At 32.0% G+C, this 27,774-nt stretch overlaps 1 protein-coding gene and 1 pseudogene across 3 annotated transcripts; one reads left to right on the forward strand and one right to left on the reverse strand.

The window, feature by feature from the left end:
* LOC148275856 (uncharacterized) lies at window positions 1-26,408 on the forward strand. Of its 2 annotated transcripts, none has more exons than XM_088235106.1 (19): window positions 1-332; window positions 509-647; window positions 1,595-1,915; window positions 2,762-2,850; window positions 4,198-4,354; window positions 5,409-5,622; window positions 7,612-7,678; window positions 10,222-10,440; window positions 13,313-13,484; window positions 14,109-14,232; window positions 14,847-15,069; window positions 15,818-15,997; window positions 18,834-19,032; window positions 21,722-21,804; window positions 21,988-22,108; window positions 23,298-23,503; window positions 25,313-25,786; window positions 26,010-26,135; window positions 26,226-26,408. In XM_088235106.1, the coding sequence occupies exons 1-19, from the start codon at window positions 216-218 to the stop codon at window positions 26,310-26,312; spliced, it is 3,318 nt and encodes a 1,105-aa protein (XP_088091232.1). In that variant the 5' UTR covers window positions 1-215; the 3' UTR covers window positions 26,313-26,408. The 2 variants fall into 2 exon arrangements, with proteins under 2 accessions (XP_088091232.1, XP_088091233.1); XM_088235107.1 differs by having other exon boundaries at window positions 13,313-13,466.
* Window positions 26,304-27,683, reverse strand: LOC148275857 (aminomethyltransferase, mitochondrial pseudogene; annotated as a pseudogene). Its single transcript, XR_015823926.1, has one exon. The product of XR_015823926.1 is annotated as an aminomethyltransferase, mitochondrial pseudogene (transcript).
* Between the last annotated feature and the right edge of the window lie 91 nt (window positions 27,684-27,774).

A 27,774-nucleotide genomic window follows, 5' to 3' on the forward strand; every position in this document is an offset into this window, starting at 1 on the left:
GGTCAACGATATCAGTTTTCATTTTTCGTAGCCTTGTTTTTTGTTTACGTTGCCGCTCATTTTCGCAAAATGCTTTGTGACAGTTCGCCTTCGTGACATTATAAGCGATTATAACTGCATATCAAAACCGGTTTTTGGCTACATTATAAATAAGAACATTAAATCTATGTATATACAAAGTATTTCGTTGTTTGCTTCCATATGAAACTAATAAAATGGATGGTCCCGGAATGAGTTTATTCAATGGTGCCGGCAGTATTCATTTGAATACAAGTGGTCAGCGACTTGAGGAAGAAGAAGCTATTGAAGATCAGAAAAGACGCAACGAAGAGGTTTTTCTTCCGTTTTATTAAATCTTTTTGAAGAATTAACACGTTTTATTTACAGAACTAAAAATCCATATGGATCAAATCTCAATTCTACATTGTTGTTTACCAAAGTTAAATATTGTTTTTACTTCCCATTTTTTTTCGCGAGCAATAATATTCATTTGGCATTCATATTTCAGCTTCAAAATGATCTCAAGAATCGTTTTGATGACTTTATTGATGACGATGATGAGTCTATCAATGACAGCTCTAATTTTATATCCATGCACAATGTATCTCATTCACGGTTATCAAGAAACAATATTCCACCACAGAAAGGTATGATTACTTATTATTACTGGAAGAAATTGAAACTATGCATTTTATCATTTTTTTTTTAACACAACGTTTACCCGTGGCGAGCCGTGATCTATTTTATAGGTAATCTACAAAAAAATGTTCTTTAATTTGAACATACATGTAAGTACATAATATGTAAGTAATATAATTAAAAATGACTATTTTTTCTGTGGTTCAATGGTTTTGAGTAGTGTTATTGTCAAGGTTGTTGCTATAAGTATACTTCTATAAAATCTACCATTTTGATATTATTTTTTCTCCTTTTAAAATTTAAGAATTGAAAAAAATATATGTTTGCATGTAAATGAAATAAAATTATATGAATCAATAAATGAAGGGTTCCAAATATAAAGGATGAACGTCAAAAAAAGACGTTTTGAGATATATGAGGGTGGCTCAACAAGAACCCGTATTAGGAATGAAGATGCCATTTTTTTCAAAAACAAATTATGTGTTTTTCAACTCAGTCCTCTTTTAGGGTTATACTCGTTTCCCAACGTCCTAGGTATTCCTAAGGTATTGCCTAGCTCTGCAAAATAGGCCTCAGTTTCAACGATGAACTCCTTATTTGAGCAAATTTTCTCTGTCCAGGCGGATGAAGAATACAGTAATGTCAATGATAAATCTTGAACCTACTCTCATGTAAAAATCCCGAAAAGTAAATTGAGTGGAAAATAGTTATCCTTGTAGTATTCTGGTTGGCACAAATTTCTTACCATGCTCGAGTCCCGGATTCGATTGCCGGGAAGGTCAGTATGAAATATTTGTTTATAATGCACACAGCAATATTTCACTACCTCAGGCACTTGAAGAGTAAGACTGATCACCTTACATTCCTGTAACAGATGAACGGGATACGCTGCATTTTACCTCACCGATGCACAATCAAGTGCAAATAAGAGTTTGTGATGATTATTCAATTTTAGGTTTTGATAATGGCCCTCCATTAAATTTGCAAGCCGAACTCTTGCAATCTGAAAATTTGAATAATTACAAAAGCAACGAACAATTAGTACATGCGAGTCACAGTCGAGCGAATGCGGATGCCGGAAATGGAGCCATTCTTCATCACGGAATGTCCCAGAAAGACTTACATAACTACAATGGCTTCAGTGAAGGAAACAGGATTCCTGTGAATAATTCTCCAATTTACACGTCACCTAATTCTGGTCAAGAGCATTTTCAAAATGAAGTCTTGACCGAGCACCATCAGCATTGCTATCAAGCACCCATTACAGGATATGATAGTAAGAACTCTATTTTACAACAAATTTTTATTTTCAATATGTTTTCTCGTACATGATATCAATAGAAATATTGGAACCAGATTGTGTTCCAGCAGTTGGGTTGCAGACTCAAGAATCAGAGGTCTGAGTTCCAAATCCCGCTCTACCATAACATGATTTTTTCTAGCCCAGTTATTTACAACTTTCAAAATTTTTATATTTGAGTAAATAATAATTTAAAAAAATATGTTTTTGAAGCTCTAACTTTGTGCTCTACTATGTATCCAGGCAGATATAAAATACTGTTCTGTTTGTGAAATAGAACCAGAATCCTGGATGAGTGTTTTCTATGAGTATTTGCACTCAAATAAAAATCCTGAAAATGGGAATCAAGTGGAGACAAGTCCGCCTCGTTGTGTAGTGGTTGGTGTGATCGCCTACCATTTTTGAGGTCCTAGGTTTGATTCCTGTGAAATATTCTGTAAAACATAATTTACTTTTATTAAGTTCATAATGTGCAAGCTTTATCTCCCTATTAAAAAAACAGCTGTTATTTTTAATTAATTAGGTGTTTCCATGCATGTATTTTTTTTTAGTACAAATTTTTAACCAATTCTTCTTTTGACCAGTCTGCTTTTTGGTTGGCTAGAAGTTATCGTGTTCAGCGATCAGTCCGTCAAAGTATTTGTTCATTGTAGTTGAAAATTTAAAATAAATAAATATTGATTTTCCAAGTAGTTCAAACTGCAATGTTTTATATTATATACTACCTTTTTAAAATATTTTATTTTAATGCTAAGAATATGAAAAAATGGATTTTTAGGTCCTCACTAGGATTACCTGTTGTAACGATTCTCTGTTTTATAGCTCTGAGACATCTCCTCATCCAAACCAAACCGGATCTTCCGGACGAAAATCCAAGGCAAAATGAGGATCAATTACATGTTTTTTATCAAGTAAGAAAAACAATGTAGATTTTAAAATGTTCCTCGTCTTGGTGGTGGAAAGAACTCATCCAAAATAATGTACATAATTTGAAGGATGTTGACTAATCAACTAAAAATATATCTTTCTGCATAGTTTTGGCATTTATTCATCTTGGTTAATGAAACTTATTGTATAAATTTATTGTACTGTATTCTTTTGCTCAGAGACATCTCTCATTTATCGCACCGAGAGTGTTCAATATTTTGGAAGAGCGTATTAAGCTCTCAAGGACAAAAATTATTTTCAAGAAAGGAAACTGGATTTTCCTTAGTGGGAGGGATTTGAGTAGGAAACTCCTTGATGATTTTCCAAATATTTGAGTTTACTGTTTACCATATTGATGTGCCATATACAAATAAATTATTTTTCAAAATTCTATTTCTATACTAATTTTCTACAAATAAATTTATTAATTTAAAATCTTACTTTAATATATTTTGTATGTCTTTTTAAAAATTTTTTTTTTATGTTTCTGATCCTATATTTGTGGTGATATACTCATGTGTCTGTGTCAACTAATTGCTAGTCCCATCTCAACACAGGACTTTTAGTCACATGGAGTTGGGACTTATTTCTCAAATAATGTACAATAAACTTATGTAAATAAATAAATAATAATAATAATAATAATAATGAGGAAGTTCAGTGCTAAGGGAAATTGGATTTAAAAATGTTTTCCTGCACCCGGTAAAAATTAGAGCATTTAATCGTACGGATTTTTAAAATCAGAATTTACAAGGAGATGGTGAAATACCCACCCCCCCCTTCAGATAAATATAAAAAATGGGAAAAATTCGACCTTGATAGTTTTTACAGTACTGAAAATCCTAATTATCTATTAAAAGTTTATATATGAATGAAAATAACTTATTGACTGCTTACGTATTTGTTTTTTTTTAAACTTTAATTAATAATTCTTTTTCTTTTCAGTTTTTTCTTTTACTTTCATGATATAGTTTACAGAGTAGTAAAAATTGGGTTGTATGTTGCACTGAGAATCGGCTTGTTGAGTCTTTAAATCTACTTCTACCTAGAGGTCGATAAACCATGTAAATTCCCAAACTTACGTATTTTCTTCTCAGAAAGCTTCTCCATCTCTGTAAAAATATCTTTTATCTGAATAAACTTCCTAAAAAGTTAAATCCAGTATTTGTGTATAAACTCATAATAGTTTTGATTAAATTTGTAACATTTTCCGTAAGATTGGAAAACAGACTTTTTAAAACAGGCATCTTTTCTGTCTTTATGAGAGCCTACTTTAACCCTTTGATGGAAAATATTTTTTTTTTAAATACGTGTTTTTTCATTTTTTTTAGATGAGAGTACAGGAAGTAAAGAGACTAAGCGAGCAGTTGTCAACTTGTAGGAGGGATGCTGAAGCTGCCCATGACGAACTGTACTCAAGATTAGCCGTAGCGGAAGCAGAGAGAGAACGAGCCCAGCTCTCCTTGCAGCAGTCACAAGAACTAGTCGGTAATTACGAACATAAAATGACTCGCCTGCTATATAAAATGTGGCAGCGAGACTTATTTTTGTAATCTCTAAGTTCAGGCATATATTAATCTACTTCGGGAATTTCACTAGTTATGTTTTCCGAGTGTGGAATACAAACCTGTTGGCTTATCTATACGTCACTGCACAACTCTGCTCCGGAATATCTAAGGATGAACTATAATATCTATTCATTCCAAATGAACCGGCTGGCAGACGTCTTATGCTTAAATCAGCTACATCTACGGCGATAGGAAAAGTTATTTATACCTCTACGCGACCAGCGCACTAAACTCAATGAGAATGCATTTGCGGTCGCAGATCTTATTGCATGGAATGCTTTCCCAGGAGAAGTGCAAAACTGTGAGAGTGAAGTGACGATTCGGAAAAAACTAAAAACCCACTTGTTCTCTAAATCATTTAGATATATCTGTAGTATGTGATTACAAAATAAATTGTTTTACTTAAGTTATCATTTCTAAGTTTAAATTAAATTGATATTCATAGAATCACTTCGTAAAGAGCCCTTAAGGTATTGTATTATGAAAATAATGCCGTATAAGTTATCTATAATAATATAATAATAATCCCTTCTAGAAATAATGATAGCCACAAGAATGTATAATACTCGTAGTTATATTCCTTATTATATAAATATTGCAAAAATTGCTTTAATAGAATATGATGTGGTTCAACTCAGAAGGGTCCCAAATTATGGAACAGTATTCTAGTATGCTCCAGTATTCTAGGCAGTTATGTTTTATGATTTATATGTGAGATTTGATCGCTCACCAACCAGAACTTGTGACGTTTCGGACGGTGTAATTTCTAACTTTCGTTGAGATTTTCAAAATTACAAAACTTAAAAAAAAATCGTAGCGATAATAAAACATAAAGTAATTCTTTCTTTTTAACCACTAAACTTCCTCATTGAAGTACCAATGCGGTACCCCATTATAATGATGATGATGTACTTATCTTTCTTCTGTCAGTTGTATGTTTCGCTTCCGCGCATAAGTGTCCAAAATACTTTCAGCTAATAGCAAACACCGTATTGCCGAAGTGGAGCACCAGATGTCCAGCCTGAACAGTAAGCTGGGGATCATTGCAGCGCGGAACGAGGAACTGAACGCCGAAGTGACCGCCACCACGGCCAGCCTGATGGACACACAGAGGAGACTACAGGCTGCCAAGATGAATAAAGAGTCTGCACAATCTACTGACGCACTATTCAAAGCCCAACAAGAAAGGTTAACCTATCTATATTTAAATTTGGATAAACCAATATTGTTTTTTGTTCTCCATTGTATAAAACAAAAAGCAAACAAACTATCAAGCCGTTTCTTCGTGGAGGTGGGCAGAGAAGATAGAACACCACGTCACTCTGCCTCTGCATATCTTCTCATGCACGCATGATGATTATTCCGACTTTTGACATGTCCATCTGAGTGCCACAAGTTTAAATGCATCGAACTGAGAAAAATGACTTTGAACATTTTGACATTTGAGATTTTTCACCACAGTTCAATATAAAACAATGTACTCAATATTGTAATATATATTCAATAACAACAATTGTTTATTAAAAAATATATTTGATTGTTAATTTTGACACTTAACAATAATGTGTTATGACTATAAATAAATATCATGTTAGAATGCCATTATGCACTCGTATGCGGTTTTAATGAACTTTTTAGCTATGGCAATCTGGCACAGAAAACACACCAAATCCTATTCAATGTCATATTGAACTCCAAACACAGTTTTTTTTTATGCTTTCAGCACCCTTGACGGGGGGTGTGATATTAAAACATGCATAAAGAACTTTTAGAAAAAGAAATATGGATTTATAAGCATTTACAGGGCTTTTGGCTGGTTTTAGTTGCCACCTTGAATGACTGAAAAATGACATGTCTCTCTTCAAGTATTTGTTGGATTTCGGTCATACCATGTCTTTCTTAGTCCTCGTCGTTTTCTGCATCCATCAACATTCTTATTGTAAATTGTTTTAGCCGTTCTTTTGCTGTCAATTTATTCTACATGTCCAAACTAACACAGCACTCCTTGATTTTGTCTTAGTTTTACCACACATTCGTCATATAAATATTCCGCTACATCACTCACTTCAACAGTTGGACCTATCTTTAAGTACATAAATAGAATACTTAGAAATAAAATAAAATGGGGTTTTTGTGATTAATAATAAGTATTTATTCCCAATCTTGAGATGGTGAGTGCAAGCCTCTAGGGTTCATATAAAAGAAAAAAGAAAATACGTAGTGTTTTAACAATAATATCAAATAATAATTCAATGAAAATAGGAACTAATTGATAATATCAACACATCCTACGTACAACTGTGTAACTGCCTCATCCACGGTTATACGACTGTTGCATTTTTGAAATATACGCTTATCAAAATAATGAAAATGATCTAATATTAATGTTGTGACAGCGATACATAAACAAATATAAGACCGTATTTTATTACAATTTTTTGGTAAAAGCTGTGTTAGTGAACAATTTAGGGGAAGATATCAAATGAAGTACCGAGTAAAACTATGTAACTAGGCAGATACACGTGAAACATTTCAATGAATCCCATTGAATAAGCCTGTATCAGCAACTTACAGTATTGATGACAGGTTACGTAGCAAAGTATAGTAGCGTAAGTGTGTATGTGTGATAAAACAAAAACTAGTGTTCTCAGAAAGAACATTTATTTTTTATCTTATTAAATAACTCAATTAAAAGCGTTATGCCAAATTTCACAGCTTTACTACGTAAGAACAGCGAAATATCACGAGTTTATTTTTAAAAAATCTTTAAAACGCTCTCCTTTAAAATTTACTTTTTTCAGTTACACAGTTGTACGTAGGATGTGTCGATATTAGATTAAATAAATATGCAGCGATAGAGAGCATTTTTGAGAAGGGGATATGAAAGTCTAGGCATTTTCGGGGCTTGACTGGTTTAAGTGATCGCATTACAGAATGTGCAACATTCATCATTCTGCCTATGTTTAAATATTACATTTCTTCAATTTTTCCATCTGTTGATTTTTAAAATATTTTATTTTGATCTTTTTTTGCAAACATAATTCATCTCAAACTCTTGTACTTGAAAAGGAATCTACATTTTAAATATCGTAGCAATATCTCGTAAAATAGTATAATATAAAATTATGTAATACAGTTTTCATGTGTACAAATTAATAAATATTTTTTTTATTGTAGGTACAAAGAGGACACTAATCATCTAGAAAAGGATTTAATGAAAGTCAGAAACAAACTGCAGGAAAAGGTAACAAAATATTATATTGGAGTTTTACCTACCATTAAAACTGTTAATTTATATTGATTAAAATTTATTTAAACGCCCTGTAGGCTTTTACATACATAAATATACACTCCAAAATGTATTTTACAAAATGTAAAGTGAAAGAAATCAAAATGTAATAAAATAAATATAAAACAACTTTGTTTTTAAGCACTTTTTTTCTACCGACCGCTTTCAAAGCTACACATGCTTCTTTATCAAGGTTTACTTAACTAATTAATTCTATCCTATTTTATTTTTACAGTGATAACTAAAGGATTACATTATTGATACTTATGGAGCTAGTAATTCAAGTGTTTTTGTCATGTTGTTCTTTTAATTATGGGAAGTGTGAAGTGAGATAGATACGATCTTTAAAACTAGACAGGAGTAGACTAAAGGAAATATTGTTTATTGGTTATTTATTATTTTTTTCTCATTATGAATCGCTTTTTTAATTTCTAAGATTTGTTAAAAACAAGGTTGTTTTATATTTAATTTATTGTAATGAATATTAATAAAGTTAGTGCTTCAAATAAAAAAAATATAAATGTTTGTAATAATTATATTTATAATATTTGGAATCATCCAAAATTTAAGGTTACTTAAATCAAAAATAAAAACAATAGGTGAATATAAAAATAAATTAAGTAGGACAGAAAAAAACCACGTTTGCATATTAGTAATAAATATATACATATTATGTATATTGAGTCCATATTATGATAACTTTAATTTACTTTCCCATTGTCCTTTGTTTTTATCGTCCATACCTGGGTCAATGTCTTACTTTATGGTTGCTCTGTACATTTCTGACGATTTTTTATCCTGATCATCCATGGATTTTGTTTTTCAAAAGGCTCATAATGCATCAGGTAAGTCTTACCTGTATTATGTGTTCTGAATTAATTTCTGGAACACATATTATGAGTTATCTCCTGGTGACGCTTTTATTTGATATTTGATATTAATTGATTGAAAGAGACTTGCTACAGAGGAATCTTTTGATGCTGTATGACTTAGCAGATCTCTACGATCATATTTCCTGAAGGTATTTTCACTTTTGGGTAGTTTTCTAATGGCTCTTGAGAGCTTTAATCGCGCTTGTCTACTTCACAAGGCATCCGCTGCTGTCTGTTCATCGGCAGTTCATGTCAAAACTACTGAACGCGGACCTGACTCGGGAGGATGCACAGGAGCTGGCTCTTGTGGACATCATGTGCTCCAACTAGCTACAACTTTTACATGTTTCAAAATATTACAATGTTTAATTGACATTGGAAGCATTTTATATACCTAAATAATAATTAAAGGATAAATTATTGTCTTAACCTAAATTCAAAGTAGGTGTAGTTTAATTGACCTTTTTGTTTAAGTATCTTCCTTTAGAGTCTTACTTTTCATTTGAACAAAAACTTCATATTGACGTACAAATCATGATACGCAGTTGACAAACGTTTAGAAACAATAAAGTTGTAATATCATCAAATTGTGATGTTTAAAACATAATAGAAATATTTAAAGTTATAAAAAAGATAGTTTGAAAAGTTGTCATAAAAATGGAAAAAAAAATGCCGCGATCTATATATTTTTTTTTTTTTAAGTTTTATTCATTTTAACAAATAAGTAACATACATAATTGTATTTTTGTTCCCGCAAAGCCGAAGCTTGTCTGCGGATTACATTACATTTTTTTTTTAAATTTATAAGTACATAGTTTAATAATAATTGAAGAATAAAATATATTTATACACTTAAGTTTCACTTGCTATTTAATAATTTTTTGATTATTTTTTAAAATGAAATTAGGTTTTTTTCTTCACGATTTTTGGCTGGTATTAAATTGTACAGTTTTGGTACTACACTACCCATTGTTCTGTCACCATAGTAGTTTTTCTGTCGTGGTACCATCAGCAGCTGTGCCGATACTTGTCGGGTCATGATCTGGTGGTTTATTTTGGATTTAAAATTGCAATCGAGGAAATGATCTGTCATTATCTTATACTGACACTGTTAACTGGCAAAACGTTAACAAAATCAAATAATATTTTATTGTTGTCTTTTGCCTCATTCTTTATTTTTACAGGTACGATAATGTTGTTTTTAGTGATGCCATAGAAAAAAAGTGATACCGTATAAATAAAATTTCCCAACATGTAGGGGAAAAATTCTATTTTCGTTTTTTTTTTATTTACACATAAAATATTTTTAACATGCCGTTTTTAAATCAAATAAAAAAACAGATTACATAATATTGTTTGAAAAAATGTATAAATATTTTTAGTGAAATCATTGAAAATAGGAATTAAAATATTGTCAATGTCCACTTATCACCATTTTTACTATTTTTCTGCAAGTATATGTACACTTTAGTGTAGCAAATCAATTTTATTTTTATGAAATTCCTAATTTTTCCACACATTTTTTTCTTGCTCCCTTGAAAAACGTAAGAAGGTGGTTTTACTGTACTTAACTATTCTACAATACAATCATTTTTGTTTTCCCAATTCAATACAATTTTTCTGCAGGAAAATGAAAACCTGATTTTGGAGTCACGATATCGGGATTTAGAAAGGTCAAAAGAGGAGCTCCTCATTGAGAAAGGTTCTACGATTAACAAATTAGCAATGGAGTTAGAAGAGGCTCAACACAGATTAGCTGCCAATGAATCTGCTGACCTCAAGGAGAAAATCTCTCAATTGATTGTTGAAAGAAACACAGCAAGAATGCAATTCAAAGACATGGCGGTTAGTATTATTTTTATAATTTATTTATTTATACAGTCTATTTAGTTACAATAACATAATGGCCATTTTTAAAAAAAATAAGTATGATTAAAAGAAAATTTGACCAAAAAGAATAACTAAAGCAGGACAAAAAAAAAGACCTCGAGACAAGGTATGGTCTAAATTTGTTGCAACAGAGGTGGAAAACGTTTTTGAGAAGGGAATATGGAAGCCTAGATATTTACAGGGCTTATGACCTGTCATTGACCGGTTTAAGTGGCCACTTTACACACTGTAACATTCACCATTCTCCCTATGTTTAAACATCCACATTTCCTCTACTCTTCCATCTGTTGACTTTTGCGAAGTAAAAGAGCTGAAACCTTTATCATGTTAGTGTGATTCACCCAGTTGAACTATTTCCCGTACTAGGCAACGCCTAAATACAATCTTCCATTTTTTTTCTTCTTTTTTCCTTTTGATTTCCTCCCTAGGGAGTTATTTAGATCTTAATTTGTTGCAACAGAGATGGAAAACATTTTTGATACTTCCATATTCCCTTCTCAAAAATGTTTTCCATCTCTTTTGCAACAAATTTAGATCTTCTAAATAACTCCCTAGGGAGGAAATCTAGCCTGTCTACAAATATTTGGACATACTAAAAGCATTGTTGAAGGTATAGTCTATTTAATAAGACTTGCACTAAAAAAGTTTAGATCCTTTCTCGAATATACAATATGACACAATCTGAACATTGGTGTAGTCAATACTAAAAGCCAATTACGTTTTAACTAAATCTTATTTTTGCGCTAAATTGAATGAAAATCAATAAAAACAGTGAGTGGTTATAGAAATGAATTATTGTTTATTGTATCTTAATTTTTAAATAGTGCTTTTAAAAAATGGTGACAAAGATCTATCACTTTCAAGGGTGTGATTATGAACGCTCTCACGGGCGCAGAAAATGCTTTGTTAATGCGTAATTAATATGTAAATTACGTTACAGAGCGTTCAAAATAGCAGCCCAAAGAATAGACGCAAATTTGGTACAAGATCGTTTACATCACTTAAAATATCTGGAGCCTTCCATATACCTCTCTATGCCTACTGAGTAGGAAACTCCAAAAACCAATACATAGTATTACTAATACGCATTATTTAATCAATATTTGAAAATCAAATCTATTTTTTGCACCAAATTATTTTGAAACCACGTTTACCATTAATGATGAGTAGGTATATTGGGTAAAACGGGAGTTTGGTGTATTTATTTTTTGCGTATCCATTAAAGTGTACAACCTACTTCCATTGTCTGTAAGGACAATTAGTAAGTACTTTATTATATTGCTATCAAGATTTTTAAAATTAAATGTACAATGCAGCACGCCTCCCAATAAGGAACTTCAGCCTTACGGGAAATTAGATACAAAAAATGTTTTCTTACACGCGGTAAAAAATAGAGCATTAAAAAAAATATTAAATATAGCAAAGTTTCTTAAAAATAAAGGATTTAAAAAAATATATAAAAACCATGTACTTTGAACGACGCCACTAGTTTATATGAATCAACCAATGATAAGAGAGTTGTGGAAGATTTCTGTTTACTTACCGTCAACGGACCAATCGGCAAAACTAACCGAGAAGAGGTGGAAGAGAACTTGAGATGTCAAACGCGGAGTATATCAGAAATACAAAACTTAAAAAAATTATAGTACTGATAATATGATACATAGAAATTTCTAAAAATATTTTTTGGCTTAGTTTTACAATTTATTAACAAATAAAAAAACACTGAACTTCGTCATTACAATGTACGTATATGATTAGGTATTTACAAAATAATGTTTTAAAAAAAGTGCACAATAAATTTTATTGTACAACATATCCATAAAAACAATAGTAGTAACTAATACACATTATGATACATAGAGAGAAGAGTCTAAAATTGGTAATCCCAGCATAGAAAAGATCCACCTCTCTCGGTAAGCTGTTCAACAGACCAATTATCCTCCCCACAGGTATCATCAGATAGAACAAAGGTCTGTGTTTCCTAGCTCTTCAATTGTTGCTTGGTACATATACTTTTATGCTCCAAAATGTTGGTATTATAAATTAACCCATTCAGAAGTTTAAAGGCCATCATAAGCAAGGCAATGCTCCCTCTGCCCCGCAAACTTGTGATACCGAGCATACGTAAAAGGAACAATGATGAGTAATGGATAATAGGTATTGAGGTGAGTTGCGCACGGATTGATGGGTGGGGTGGATCAGGCCTAATAGGTAGAAAAGAGTTTAGTTTTGTGAGTTTTATAAGATTTTTTATTTTTATTAAATTTTTTGTTTTTTTTACAATATACATAAGAGGTAAAACAGAGTATTCAAAAATAAAGGATAATTACATAGCAATAAAATACATATCAATAGTAAAAATAGTAAACAAAAAAATCCCACAAAGGCGTGGCCTGTTCGTGGGTATACAAGAAAATGTTAATGAATTTTTGCTCCTATAATAAATCGACAGTTATAATATTTTTGTGTAACGTAAGAAAGAGAAAATAAAATATTCTGTAAAAGATTATATAGTAAATTTTTTTTATAGTAATTAAAAGAAAATAAAAAATATAAAAAAAACATTAAAATATTCCTTATTATTAAAGGGCAACAAAATATATCATAGAAAAAAAGAGTTCATATCTTTAGTTTGAATCCAGGATAGTGCGTGCCTTTTAAAAGAAGGATTATGTTCAAGGTATATTTCAGATTATGTTTAGTAAGGCATGTGTCCCTCGGCACAGGACTCCCCAGTGAGGAAACATTATCTTTAATGTAAATAATTAAAAAAGCATACGTTGTGAAAGAATCAATAGTTTTTAAATGTACATATTTTCTTCAGGGTAAGCTAGAGGCGACTGCAACAGAACTCGTGGACTATAGAACTAAATTTATCAGATTACAAGAAGAGCAATCTGAATTGGAGGCTGTTCTCGAACAATTGTCCGAAGGAAGAGAATCGGATTCTTTCGTTCAACTTAGATCATCTAAAACTGGTAATTCAATCAATTATAGTAAGTAATCCCAGATTCAGTATACTTTAGGAGAGACTATCGTGGTATGCCCTACCAGGACATGTGGGTATGCAGATACTGTAGATATGTTTATTTCATCACCATCATCAAACCCTAATCTGCACCTGATAGTGCATAGGGCACTGCATTTATCTCGATCATTTCTTACAGGGATCCAAAGTGATCAATCTTACGCTTCAAATGCCAATCCAGGGACAGTGAAATATTGCCATGTAAAACCACCTTAACAAATATATTCTCAATTTTTTACCCCTCTACAAAAATGTCTAATTTATTTATAGATAATTAAACTTATATAATAAATACACTGCAGCATAGTAGGTAGTCATGTTTAATTATTATTTTGCGCTACATATAAAAATGTCTGCCTTAAAATGGGTTGCACCTAGTCAGGCAAACATAAAAATGTAGCAGATTATAAAAATTGTTATGTTAATAAACCATAACTATTTATTACTATATAATAACTCCCTTGGAAGGAAATCCAACTTGTCTACAATAATTTGGACAAACACAAAATATTGTTCATTACTATTTAATAATGATATGCATTTGCCTTTGTTTTCTTATTCCAGTCTTAAATTTCTGGAATGTTTTTTGTAGGGCGGGGATTTTCTTCTCAAGCAGATAAAGTGGCGTTACTTCGAAACGAGCTATCAAAGACTTTGGCTGCACAAAAACTTAAAAAGGAACAAATTGAAAAATTAAATAAAACCATTCAGCAAAAGTGAGTCAGTCATATTTTCTAGAATATTCACAATTTTAAATTATTATTTTTTTTAAATCTCCAACTTACAGGTTGGGCCATGAGTGCCTATTTCTAATATCCACCATCTCCACCAACTGAAAATAATTTCCCTCGGCTGCTTATTAATCAACAAGTACTCTTCTTCTTCGTTTTTTGCTTTTTCATCTCCCTACTGGGTGTTCTAGCCTTACCAAAAACAAGTATGTACTCTTAATATGTGTATTTTATTTCTAAATCTGTATCTAAAGCATTACACATTGATTGTCTTTTTTTTCTTGCACCATGAAAAGCCAGGAGGTCCAATTACAGTAGTGAATTATAGCTCAAAACACCCAAACTTGAGAAAAATCACTTTTTTTGTGTTCTCACCGGGAATCGAACTCAAAACCTTCCGTGCATGAGTCAAGTATCTTAGCCATAACACTTGAGAGGCCACCGATGTGAGTGCAATTTTGAAAATGGATTCCAATAAAAAAAAAACTGTAAAATTATCCCGTATGGAGATGCTACATATTGAAAATACGAGTAGATAACTCATCCATATAAGTTTCATTTGGGTTTTTTATATGTAAAATCTATTTTACCTCTTACAGGGACCAGTTAATAGAAACATTCAAAGATGCTGAAGTAAGATTAAAAAAAGAAATAGAAAATCTAAAAGCTTCCGAGCAAAAAAAAATATCTCAGTTGAAATCCTTGCAAAACCAATTTGAAGAACACAATGTATCTTGCCGCCCGGAACTTTTGGATGATTTAAAATTAAAATGTGCGCAACAGGAAGCTGAATTGGGAAAAACAATGTCGGAATTATCATCTGTAAGTCAATCAATATCTGTAATAGTACGAACATCGCTCAGGGACACTCGATTATATAACAAGGGAAGGAATAATTTACATATTATGTGTATTAAAGGATTACTGGCAATAAGTTATTTATTCTACATAGCTATATCTATTCATTATAACGTCTTAACGCTGGTGTCCTAAAGACAGAACAAAAACCACTAATATTTTCCGTCACACACAGAATCAAAACTTATGAATTTAAAAGATTTGTTAGGAAAAATTATGAATCTAAAAGATTTGTAAAAAATAAAACCAAATTAACAGTAAAAACCACTGTAAAGACAGGTGAACAGTATAAAGTAAATGTAAACAAAGCTTGAAAGTTAGTAATATTTATTTATTTAAGTTTATTACACATTTTTTGAGACAAGTCCCAACTCCATGGGACTAAAAGTCCTGTGTTGAGTAATTAATTAACACAGACATACGAATATATCACCATTTTTAAATAAATACATGGCACATCAATATGGTAAACAGCAAACTCAAACATTCGGAAAAACATCAAGGAGTTTCCACTCAAATCCCTTCCACGGAGGAAAATCCAGTCCTTAACTCCTCTCTTGAAAAAAGTTTTTTGTCCTTGAGAGCTAAATACTTATGCAGTGAAATGGTTTCTGATAGAGCAGCTTGAATCTTATAATAATATAGAAGAAAATTACGCCCCCCCCCCCCTCCCTCTTTATATAATATTGTGTATGTTCAATTATTTTTATAGCTACTCTCCAAATACTCTAGTTTGGAAGAAAAGTATGAAGAAATAAGTTCCGATGTAAACAAAAGAAATTCATTGGATAGACTTACACACATGGAAATAGTCAAAGAAAGGGATAAACTTTCTTACCAACTCAAAGACGCTCAAAAACAAATAGAGGAATTCAAAAATTTGTATGTTGAGGTATGTAACTATGATACTTTATATATATAATTACCACTTTATTTTTTAATAATTTAATAACCAACTAGTTTCGGCAAAAACATCATACCTTCTTCAGGGTTAGTTACAAACCATCATAATATATATATATATATATAATGTAGTTAATTATCGACCCATTTCTCTTCTTCCCATTTTTAGTAAAATCCTTGAAAATATAGTAACTGATCAGCTCTTCAATGTTATAAAACCACATATTAATCCCAATCAACATGGATTCTATAAGAAACGGTCAGTTGAATCAAATCTTTGTGAATTTACCGATATTGTTTTGAATGTAATGAATGCAGGTTTTCAGGTAGACGTTTTATATATGGATTATTCAAAGGCTTTCGATAAAAGAAGTCATTCGGTCTTGCTTCGCAAGCTTTGGAACATTGGTGTATGGGGAAATCTGTATCGTTGGAAATGTTCCTACATTAGTAACCGCAGTCAATCGATCTCACTCAAAGGATTGAATTCATCATTTAAACCAATCCCATCAGGTGTCCCTCAAGGTTCGCATCTTGGACCCTTATTTTTTACTATTTATATCAATGATATAAGTTTATGCATTAAAAACTCAATTTTTTTGCTATACACTGATGACAATAAAGTATTTAAAATTGTGTCTTCAATAAATGATTGCGAAGTTCTTCAAGCTGACTTAGATAGAATCTGTTGCTATTGCAGGGACAATCAGTTATTATTGAATTCTGATAAATGTCTTGTCATGTCATTTACTCGAAAGAAAAAAAGTATACTATTTGACTACAAACTATCTGGGAAAATTGTCAATCGTTCAATGAAAGCGAGAGATTTGGGTGTACTGATGGATGATAAGCTTTTATTTAGAGATCACATAAATACAAAAGTGGATAAGGCGTATAGACTTCTAGGGTTTATCTTACGAATCTCCAAGCCATTCTCATAACCAGATACACTCAAACTTCTTTACTATACTTATGTGCATAGTCAACTCGAATTCGCTTCATTAGTATTGTCCCCTCAGTATAATGTATATATGAATCTAATCGAGAACATTCAAAAGAAATTTATAAGGAGCCTGGAATATCGTTTTGGTAACATTGAAAATGATTACGGCGATTAATTTTAATATAGAATCACTACAAAAAAGGCGCCTTACGTGTGATTCAATTTTTCTTTTCAAAATTCTAAATAATATGATTGATTCGCCGTATCTTTTACAAAACATTGGTTTCCGTTGTCCTCTTCGCTATATCAGATTAAATTCCCTTTTTTGAATACCAACTTGTAAAAACAATTATACCTCTAATTCATTCATTAGACTACCTGTAAAAATTATAATGTACTCAGTATTGATGTAGACATTTTTGACTGCACGTTGCATTTTTACAGAAAATTTCTTCATGGGGTCGATTATTTGGGATAGTTGCTGAATGTGCATCTTGAGTGGTTTATGTGCCGCATGTTATGTATATGTTTGTGTATGTTTTATATGTGCGTTCATGTGTGTGTGCATGAATGGCTCGGAGTGTGCATTCATTATTTTTATTTATTCTAATTAATTACCAACGATAACCTCCATGGAAAACGCAAATGTTAACAATTATTCTTTTCTCACTTGAATTTCTTATTTATTTTTAAAAAATTGTCACACTTAATGTTTATATCTTTTGCATAATTTATGAAAACTTAATTGTTCTTTTTATGTTAAAAAATTGTTGTTTTTAATACTTATTATGTATGACTATGTTTTCTGAATAAAAAAAATATATATATCAAATTTACACAGTGATGGTAGAGTAGGTGTGGCTAGGGGAGAAGAGAGGGGGTAGAAACTGGGGGTTTATGTGCGTGTTTAGGGAAAGGAAACATATTCAAAATAGAAGTTTTGCTTACATTGATTTGATAATTAATAATATTTATTGTTATTTGGTGTTTTTTTCCAAAACTATTTAGTTATTAAATCATAAAAAAATAAAGTACACAAAAATAAGTGGTGGTAAAGTTATTTCATTTTTATGTATTGATTAATAAATAATGTTTCACAAAGTTAGTGCTTTAAATATTATAAATAAATGTATTTTAATAAGACTTAATAAAAGTTACATTTTATTGCATATCATCAAATTATCAAAATTTACAGCAATACTTTGCAATTTACAATATAAAGATAATATTCTAATTAGCAGACACAATCAAATTACCTTTAAACATAAAACTAGAAACCAAAAATAAACACATTAAAAAATTACATTCTGAAAAATTGTTTGAACAATGCAGTTTTGGCTTCTTGTTAACTACCATCTTTATGCCATGTAAACGGACCAGTGAGGAAAGGGAGTCCTTATTGACGATCCATTTATTTAGAGAAGCTTCTGTTGACAATATAAATTAATATAATGTATAATATCAATTTCAAATTGAGAAGTGAGTGGACTACACATTCCAAATGTCAACTAGAATGAAAAAATATTACAGCGTATTATTTGTACGCAAAGCAAAAAAAAAAGTAGAAAAACGCAATAAAAAGTTATGGGTTCATCCTCTTAAGTAAGATTTTATCATGCTTTCCACACTCTTTTGTAGTTTTAAAAAAAAAAATATATTAAATGTTATACATTCGTATGGTTAAAGACACTTTTCAAAAATAATTTGAAAAAGTAAAACAGAATTGTGTGTTTCTCTGGCATCTATCCTATCGAACACTGGCCAACAGACAATGGTCCCATTCATTGCCAAAAACGGTCATCAACAACAGGCCTTATAATGGATTGTTGAAACAAAGACACATGTTTTAAAAAAAACCATTTTTAATTCTGTATTTTCTCAGGTTTGCGGAGTTAAAGATAAAATAAATAAAGATCTGAATGAATTAAAGTCCCAAGATATTTACGAAGACCTCCAGATGGAGCGCACTCGTGTTGACGAACTAAAAATTCTCTTAGAAAAGGAAAAATCTAAAGTTGAAGAACTCGGGCAGCACTTATTAGAACAACAGGTCAAGCAGTTTGATGACCATTTGAAGAATTGTAAGTGGATCTTTTCTTTTCTAGTCTTGTATAAGATCACTATGCAGCAACGGCCTCAAGCAGTTGGTATTTATTTTATTCTAAAAATAACTGAAGTTGTATAAATAAAAATGTATGGCTGGGCTTAGATTATAATGACATACAGTCGAACTCGGTTATAACGATCACGGAAATAGCGAGATCTCGGATGTAACGAGGAAACATTAGTTGACATTTTAGTTCATGGTTTTCCCCATATAATTATTCACTGTTATAATGAGCTACTTCTCGGACATACTGAACAAAAATATTGTCAAAAATTATACAAAAAATCTTAAATTGTTAAAAACATCATTCTCGAAATAAAAACCTAAGTAATAAAATCCAAACCTTCGACTACGTAACGTAAAGGATTATTACCGCCGGGCGTTGGGATCGGATTATGTTTATGATAGCTATGTAAGTGTCTACGTACCTAATTGGATTTTTCGCCGACAATATTGAAAAATGAACACACATGGTTTTTAAAAATCCAAGCTTTGTGAACTTAGTAAGTGCCGGCTCGGCTCATTGTTACAATTTACAGCTGCTTTTGTAGTTTATGAATGACATGCTTGTTTCGGGGGTTTTTCTGGGGTTTTTTTTAGATTTTTTAATGTTCTATGCTTATTTCAATACACAGCAAACATAACAAGTGGGTGATGTCAAATGAGTTCTAGAACAGATCAGTTAAAACCCAATCCTTGAATTATAAAGATGTCTACTAACAAGAGAAAGTGTCTCTTAATTCGTAAAAAAGTGGCATTTATTCGTGAAATCGAACGTGGCGCGAAAAATGTGGAAGTGTGTACAAAGTTTTCTCTATTATCATCCACAGTGTGAACATTGTGGAAAAATAAGCATGTTTATTTGTCTGCATTTGAAAAGAATATCACAGAAACAAAAAAAATTAGAAAGTACGATTGTACTAATATGTCAATGAAGCATTGCTCCAACAGTTTTGTACCCAAAGAAACGCAGGATTTTCCATCAATGGATCAATATTGAAGGCGCATGCGGAAAAGCTCGCAAAAAAATTTGGATACGACGATTTTAAATGTAATAATGTCTTCATGTGATAGGTATGTTTGTAAGCATTTATTATAATTTTCCTTAACATTTTTTTTAATTTTTTCTGTGAATTATGAGTAAATGTACACATATGTATTTACTTGTTTACTTAGTGACAATGTGCAATAGCGATTGTATAAATAAAACCTTTCTCTGGTATAAAGAATTACGCTTATAACGAGCAAATTTATCAATTTATCGGTCCCATCTTCCTCGTAATAACCAAGTTCGACTGTATTTATTTAAAACAAATAATATATGTATGAAGAATGAAAATATCTTTTATACAATATTTTTAAAATGTAAATTTAGTATATTATCGTTATATACGATTCAGCTACGATTGTTTTTTATAATATTTATTCAATGTTTGATTTACATTTTAAAAATTTTATTAATACTGTGTCTGCATCTTAGACTAATAATTCGCTACCCGCTTATACAGACATCCTTTCGCTCTATTGCATAGAATACTAACTTACCTTCAATGAACATATTGATACTATGATTAACAAGTCACTAAAACTCTTGGGTTTTGATAGCAGGACATCTAGTGACTTTACTAATATGTTCATGGTTAAAACACTATATTGTTCACTTGTTCGTCCTCTTTTAGAATATGCATCCGTGATTTGGTCCCCCTTCTATGTAGGCCGGATAAATCATATCAAATCGGTGCAACATCGTTTGCTAAGAAAAGTAGCATGGATGATTGGCCTCGAGAGGGGAGACTACTCTTACAGAGAAATGGAGTCAATGTTAAAAATCTCAAGTCTACAAAAACATAGGAATAACATTGACTCCATATTTATGTTTAATTTACTGAATGGCTCAATTGATGTACCATCGTTACTGGAACAAGCGGCATTCAATGTTCCAATCAGCCGGTTGCGAAATAATAATGTGCTGTTCCTCGATCAACACAGTACAAACTATGGCTTGCATGCACCAATGTCCCGATTGTGTCGTATTGTAAACTCGAGACAAGATCTGGACTTTTTTGGTGTAACTTTTTTGTCCTAGCTTTAATTTTATTTAGTTGTATTTTATTTTATTAGTGCCTGTATTTATTATAAGAAATTGTATTCACCATCGTTAGAATGGACTGCATAAGTCTGTCAAATAAATAAAAGCACTCCAAATTTTGGTTTAACAACAAACGTGTAACGGACGGTTTTGGTTTGTGCTTGCGATTCTCGACCTGAGTACCATAATATAATGGTTTTTGTCTATATGGGCGGCTCTATAAGCGGGTGGCGTACTATTACTCTTAGGTCTACATTCACTGTTCTGCATAGGCAGATACACGGTGAGTAAAGTGAACACTTAAACCTGCCGATGACAAGTCGTAAGCCCAGTAAATGCCTAGACTGCTATATTCCATAATATTCCAAAATCTGTAAATCTTGATAAACTCAGATAGTCAAATACAGTATTAGACCCCAAACATTTAGACATACTCAAAATCATTATGGTGTTTTTTTTACCTTTTTATTTTGGTTACTTTTAACTTTGCATACTTTTGTCCTTTTATTTGTATAATGCTACATATTAAGTTTAATTATAAATTAATAAACAATATTAATTTGTATACTTTAAGATCAACAAACTATGGAAGCTTCTGACACGAAATCAAAGGAAAAAAATAGTATTACTGCAAGACATTTAGAAATAACAAATCAGGTAAGGAACATACAATTTTTTGCAATTAAAAAAATGCACTGAAATGAAAAAAAATTACGCAATGTTTTTTTGATAAAGGAAATCTCGTTTACGAAGTGACTGTGTAATCAAGTAAAATAATTTTTCCTCCCACATGGTTTTATATAATATATTTTACAATTATATTTTTTATTTATTTTTCAGTTTAAAGAAGAAAATGAAAATCTCCGACACTTATGTGATGATCAAACTGTACAGTTGAATAAACTACTTCTTGAACTGGAAGAATCTAAAAAGATGACTCTGAAATTGAATGCAGAAGTCGGTATGTTGTATCGATCCATTTTATATGGGGTCTTTTTACTTTTTTTTTTATTGTGTGAAATAAGCTAACAATATTTTGTTCCGTGCGACGTCAGATAAATTTTCTACAGAGGTTTAAAAAATGCATGTTTAGAATTGCTTAAAAACAAGACGTTTCGCACCCTGTGGAACAAACGAAACGTGTTACGTTACCGTGCCATACTTGTACCCAATGTTTGTCAGAAGCACACTTGGGGAGCATAACATGTGACGACAAAATGACATGACGCCAACTGCGTGCCGTTTTGTACGTGCTCATTTTTCGCTCGAAAATTATAAATGAAAACTTTTTTTTTAGATTGATAGTTCTGCATTAGAATCGTTAAAACCTGCTCTAAATATTCAATATATTTTTCAACAATGTTTTGAGTTTGTCCAAATTTTTATAAATATATACTAGATTCAACCCCCTAGGGAGCTGTGAATATTAACATATTACAACAGAGATGGAGAACAGCTTAGAGAAGAGAATAATGCAATCGGATTAATCTCACCCACATCAATAAAGGTTTCAGCTCTTTAACTTCACAAAATCAACAGATTGAAGAATTGAAAGAATATAGGTATTCAAATATACGTAGAATGGTGAATGGTACACAGTGCGTAAAGTGGTCACTTAAACCAACCAATGACAGATTATAAGTCCTGTAGATGCCTAGACTTCTATATTCCCTTCTCTAAAATGTTCTCCATTTCTGTTGTAATATGTTAACAATATATTTTTAATGTTTTTCCCGATCTGTAATAATATGTACAATGCGGCCTATCGCAAAAATAAAATAATGAAGCACACAACTTGACAAAAAATAGCAAGCAACTGACTAAAAATCTATATTTTTATATATCCTGGTTCTAGATGAACGGATGACTGATGAGTTAAAGGTAAATTTAAATTATTATTTTTTTTTTAATTTCCGCTATTGTTTTACCAGTATACCGACAATACGTATTTTGTTTTCGTCCGATATTATCATATTTTGGTAAAAGACAAAGAAAAAAAATCTTGTATTGTATTTTTCTGTGGTCAACACTTAAAAATCATAGACATAAGAAAAAATCCCGTCGTGTACCGATCTGCTTACACAGTAATGATTACCCTAATGTAATTAATGTTTACGAACAAAAACATTAATTTTGCGATACTTTTTTAGAATTACAGGGCGAGAGAGACAGATTGATTACTGACTTGAAGGAGAAAGGGAAACAGTTTGAACAGTACATACAATCACAACAGACTAAACTAATGAACAGACGAGATGCGTGCACGTCACCTGTCCCCACTCTTATTCAAGAACAAATTTCAATTACCAATCAACTTTCGGATAATGATCACAGGAAAACTAATGTAACACAACAGGTAGGGGTAAATTCAATATTTAAGGTACTTATTTGAAATCGGTAGATTCGGTGTCCAACTTTTCTTCGTTTTATTATATTTTTTTTTACCGAAGATACAGTGTTTTTGGCTTTACTTTGCATTTTCACGTTATCTTTAGATTTGTAAAGTGCTTAGTTCAACTCTTCCCAATCAGGGCAGAACTTGTATACCCTTATAAAGGGGGCTCCTAAATGGAGATCGAATTGAGAAAAAATGTCATTTTGTACTGAAATCAGTTGACATATACATGGTGAGTCCGGAAAGTAATGTCATTAATTTTTTTGGCGCGACTGTACATCTGAGCGCGCCCGTACCGGTTGAGAATGATAATGAGGGAAGTCAGCTTATGAACGCTGGGTCTCTCAGTCTTGTGACGCCTGTCTCACTAAACGCCTGTCTAGTGAAGACAGGCGTTTCTGCGGAAGTTATTTTGGGACCTTGTACAAAAGTCGAATGGCAGCACTCGGTACAGTAAAGGATGGCGATCAAGTTTTAATAATAATATTTGGCTGATTTATATAGCGCCATTTTTGTAAAAAATCACCTCAACGGCGCTTTACAAGTGTATACCTAAACTTACATTTTAACTAAACTAAAGTGATATATTATATTTAGATTTAAAATTGAGGGTATGATAGTCTAAAGATGTGGGATTTTAGTTGGGATCTTAACTGACTGGGACTGTCAATGATTCGTAAGTTTGAAGGCAATTGGTTCCAGGCAGAGGGGCCGACAACGGGCAAAAGCACGATCTCCCAATCTAGTGTTTAGGGAGCGCCGGATTTTGACAAGTTTTCCTCTCTCTGAATCAAATGCTGACCTAAGAGTAGATTTTCTTTGACATGTATTTTCCCAAATACAAAGGTCCGATAGGTATTTTGGAGCCATTTCATGAAGGGATTTGAATACTGTCCAGCAAAGCTTGTATTTTATTCTCTCTGGGCTTTTTAACCAGTGCAAATCTCGAAGATGTTGTGAGATGTGAGAATATTTTTTTACTCCCGTAATAAGCTTTGCTGCTGCATTGAAAACTGATTGAAGTTTATTAGTTGGATATTTTGGGAGATTTGCGTATATTCTATTACAGTAATCTAGACACGAAACGACATAAGCATTTACAAGAGCTTTAGTTGCATCTATAGGAATATTTCTCAGCACGGATTTGATCTGTCAGAGATGGAAGAAACCAGCACTTACCGTTTTTTTGACCTGAGAATTTTGCGTCAAACTTGGCAAGACTGCCGCGGAAACTGTTCTGAGGAGCCTATTTTGAGGAATTTTGATGTGTTGTAACGAAAAGTTCAATAACTTCTTTGTAATCATCTCACTAAAGTTACTTTCCGGACACACCGTGTATGAATATTGTGAGCATACAAGGAAAACCGACAAAGTCAAAAGTTTTTACATAATCACAAACAATTTTTTTGCTATTGAGTACACTTTTGATTTTAAGTTTCTTTTGCTTTACATAAACAAAGCATTAGCAATGTATTGTGTTCGTTTGGAAGTGTTTTGATTTTGTCAATACTTCCTGTAGCGGATGCTCTTAGACTGAATTGATCAATATACAATTATTAGTGATGTGTTTGATAACAAATACATATTAATAAAAAACATTACCACATATGTATAAAATAGTTAAATGTATTGTTTATTCAATTGAAATTGACCCTCTACAAAATGCTGGGAAAAAAAAAAGAAATCTATTTAGATCCAAACCGCAGATATATATTATGTACAAATATGTTTACCCGTATTAAGTCATCTCATTTATTCTTCTGTTACTAGGTCAATGTGAGAATGGAAGAAATAATCAGAGAAGAAGTTGCTCAACACTTTGCTAAAGAGATTAAAAAAACGGAAATTTGCTTCAGACAAAAACTATCCGAAGTCGAAGATCAGTACAATAGTAATGTCACCCAACTCGGTGATGTACTAAAACTTAAAACCAGAGAAGTGGCTTCATTACAGAGTGTTATATTAACAGAAAGGGCAAAACTGCAAGAAGTCTTGTCAAAGTTAGGAGAACATGAAAAGATGAATATCCAAAATGAAAAGCTCAAAGAGGAATACAAAAGAAGTTTGGAAAAATATCACCAGCGAATCGATAACTTAAATACCGATGTGGAGAATATTAAGAATCAGAAGCAAACTTTAGTTGAAGCTGCGTTAGTAAAAGAAAAGTTTGCAAACACACTAAAAGATCTTGAAAGGTTAAAAGATAAATATAGGATTTTAAAGAAAACAGCTCTTAAATATAAGGTTTGTAATAATTTCTATTGATATTATCAATGTACTGTGTTACAACTCCATACATTTACGAAATGCACCGTTTTAGTAGAAAAATAAATTGATCCTAAATATTTATAATGTATTAATTTATAAGTCTGTATTATTATTTTCAAAAACTATTTTAATCTCCGATATGTGTGAATGAATTTATTATTCATTTGAAGTACTGTATAGCATTTTTTATATATTTCAGGAATACGTTATTGAAAAGGATAAACACGTGGATGGTGAACTAAAGAGAATAAAGTCTAATTATGAAAATTCACTTAAAAAAATGCAGGAGCGTTTAGAAAATTGCTTAAACAATAAAAATGAAAAGGTTTGTTTTATTCACTTATTGTTTAATAGTTTTAATTGTAACTTTTAATAGTACAATCAATTTATAATTATGCCACTTATTTATTTTTAGTCTGGAACAAAGCTGATGGAATTGGAGTCCAAGTATTCTGAAAAAATGCCTCAAATACAAAATAGTAAAAACCAACAATTCAGCTGACAAAAGACTTTAATGATCAAGCGTTTGATAAATAAATTATTTTCAGTTTTGTAAAATAAGATTTCTATCTCGTAATATATAAGGTTTACTAATGTATTTTTTGTTTATTATTTTTTCAAATAGTATTTGGATGGTACAAAGGGCATTTTAGAAATATGACATTCAGTGTTGGTATTGCGGATGTTGACAGATATGTTGGTATTCAGTTTTTTAAACTTCTCTTCGACATATCCCATTGCAACATTTCCACCCAGAGAAGGACTCGGACATCCGCTAGTGACTGTTCCTATTACTCGGGAGTCGGAAGGATTTAAAATCTGCACTCCTCTGCGAGCTGGAGGACCCGTTTCCAACCTTAAACCCACCCGACGTTTGGAGACTCCGTCCCTGATCTGCTTCAACACAACTCCGGCACCGATGAAATTACCTTCTTCTCTCCTTCTCTTTGCTACCAACCATGTAAGATTAGCTTCGACCGGTGTAACTGTGTCGTCAATATCATTTCCGTACAAACATAATCCTGCTTCTAACCGTAATGAATCTCTCGCACCCAATCCCGCAAGTCTGACACTTGGTGATTTTAATAAAATTTCACAGATTCGAGTGGCACTGTCAGCTGGAATAGAAACTTCTACGCCATCTTCTCTAGTATAGCCACAGCGTGTAACCCTGCAGCCTTCTACTCCCGCTACTTTCATTTCCAGAGAATTCATAAAATAAAGATTGGAGAGATCCTTGGTGCACAAATTCTGGAATGATTCAACCGCTTTTGGTCCTTGAATAGCAATCAAAGCTCGTTCCGAAACATCCAGAAAATTCATATGTACATCTTTGCCTTTTGTTTTGAATATTTCCAGGTGTTCTGTCATATGATTCTTATCATGTTCCATCCGTCCGGCGTTCGATACCACATACAAATTATCCGAGTCTACTTTGGTAACGATCAGATCATCGAGAATTCCGCCGTTTTCATTCAGGAATACTGTCAGAGCACTGGAACCATTCTCCATGTTTTTAAGATCCACAGGGCATAATGTTTCGAACCAGGCGAGGCAATCTTTACCTTTAATGATAGTCTGTAACATATGAGACACATCGAAAAGAGAGGCACTGCTCCTAGTGTGAAGATGAGAGGCAGCAACACCCATATCAGAATATTGTACAGGCAGGAGATGTCCAGCAAAGTCAACCATTTTTCCTCCATTTTTTACGTGAAACTCGTAAAGCGACGTTTTCTTTACTTCCCCACCACTTGTTGAATCACATAAAACGTTACTTGTATTCACAAGTCTCATCGGAGGCTTACATCCATTGGCTTTGGATATAATTTGAAAACACTTGCTTCGTATAAACATGATGTCTTAAGTCGAAAAGTACATTTAACACTGCTACCAAAAATCAGTTGACTGTTACATTGATAAATGTATATCTGGGGTCAGAGGTTACAAATACACATTATTAT

Source organism: Micrasema longulum, unplaced genomic scaffold (assembly GCF_059751315.1).
Source record: "Micrasema longulum isolate JH-2025_06_02 unplaced genomic scaffold, ASM5975131v1 h1tg001329l, whole genome shotgun sequence".
Classification (NCBI taxonomy): Eukaryota; Metazoa; Arthropoda; class Insecta; order Trichoptera; family Brachycentridae; genus Micrasema; species Micrasema longulum.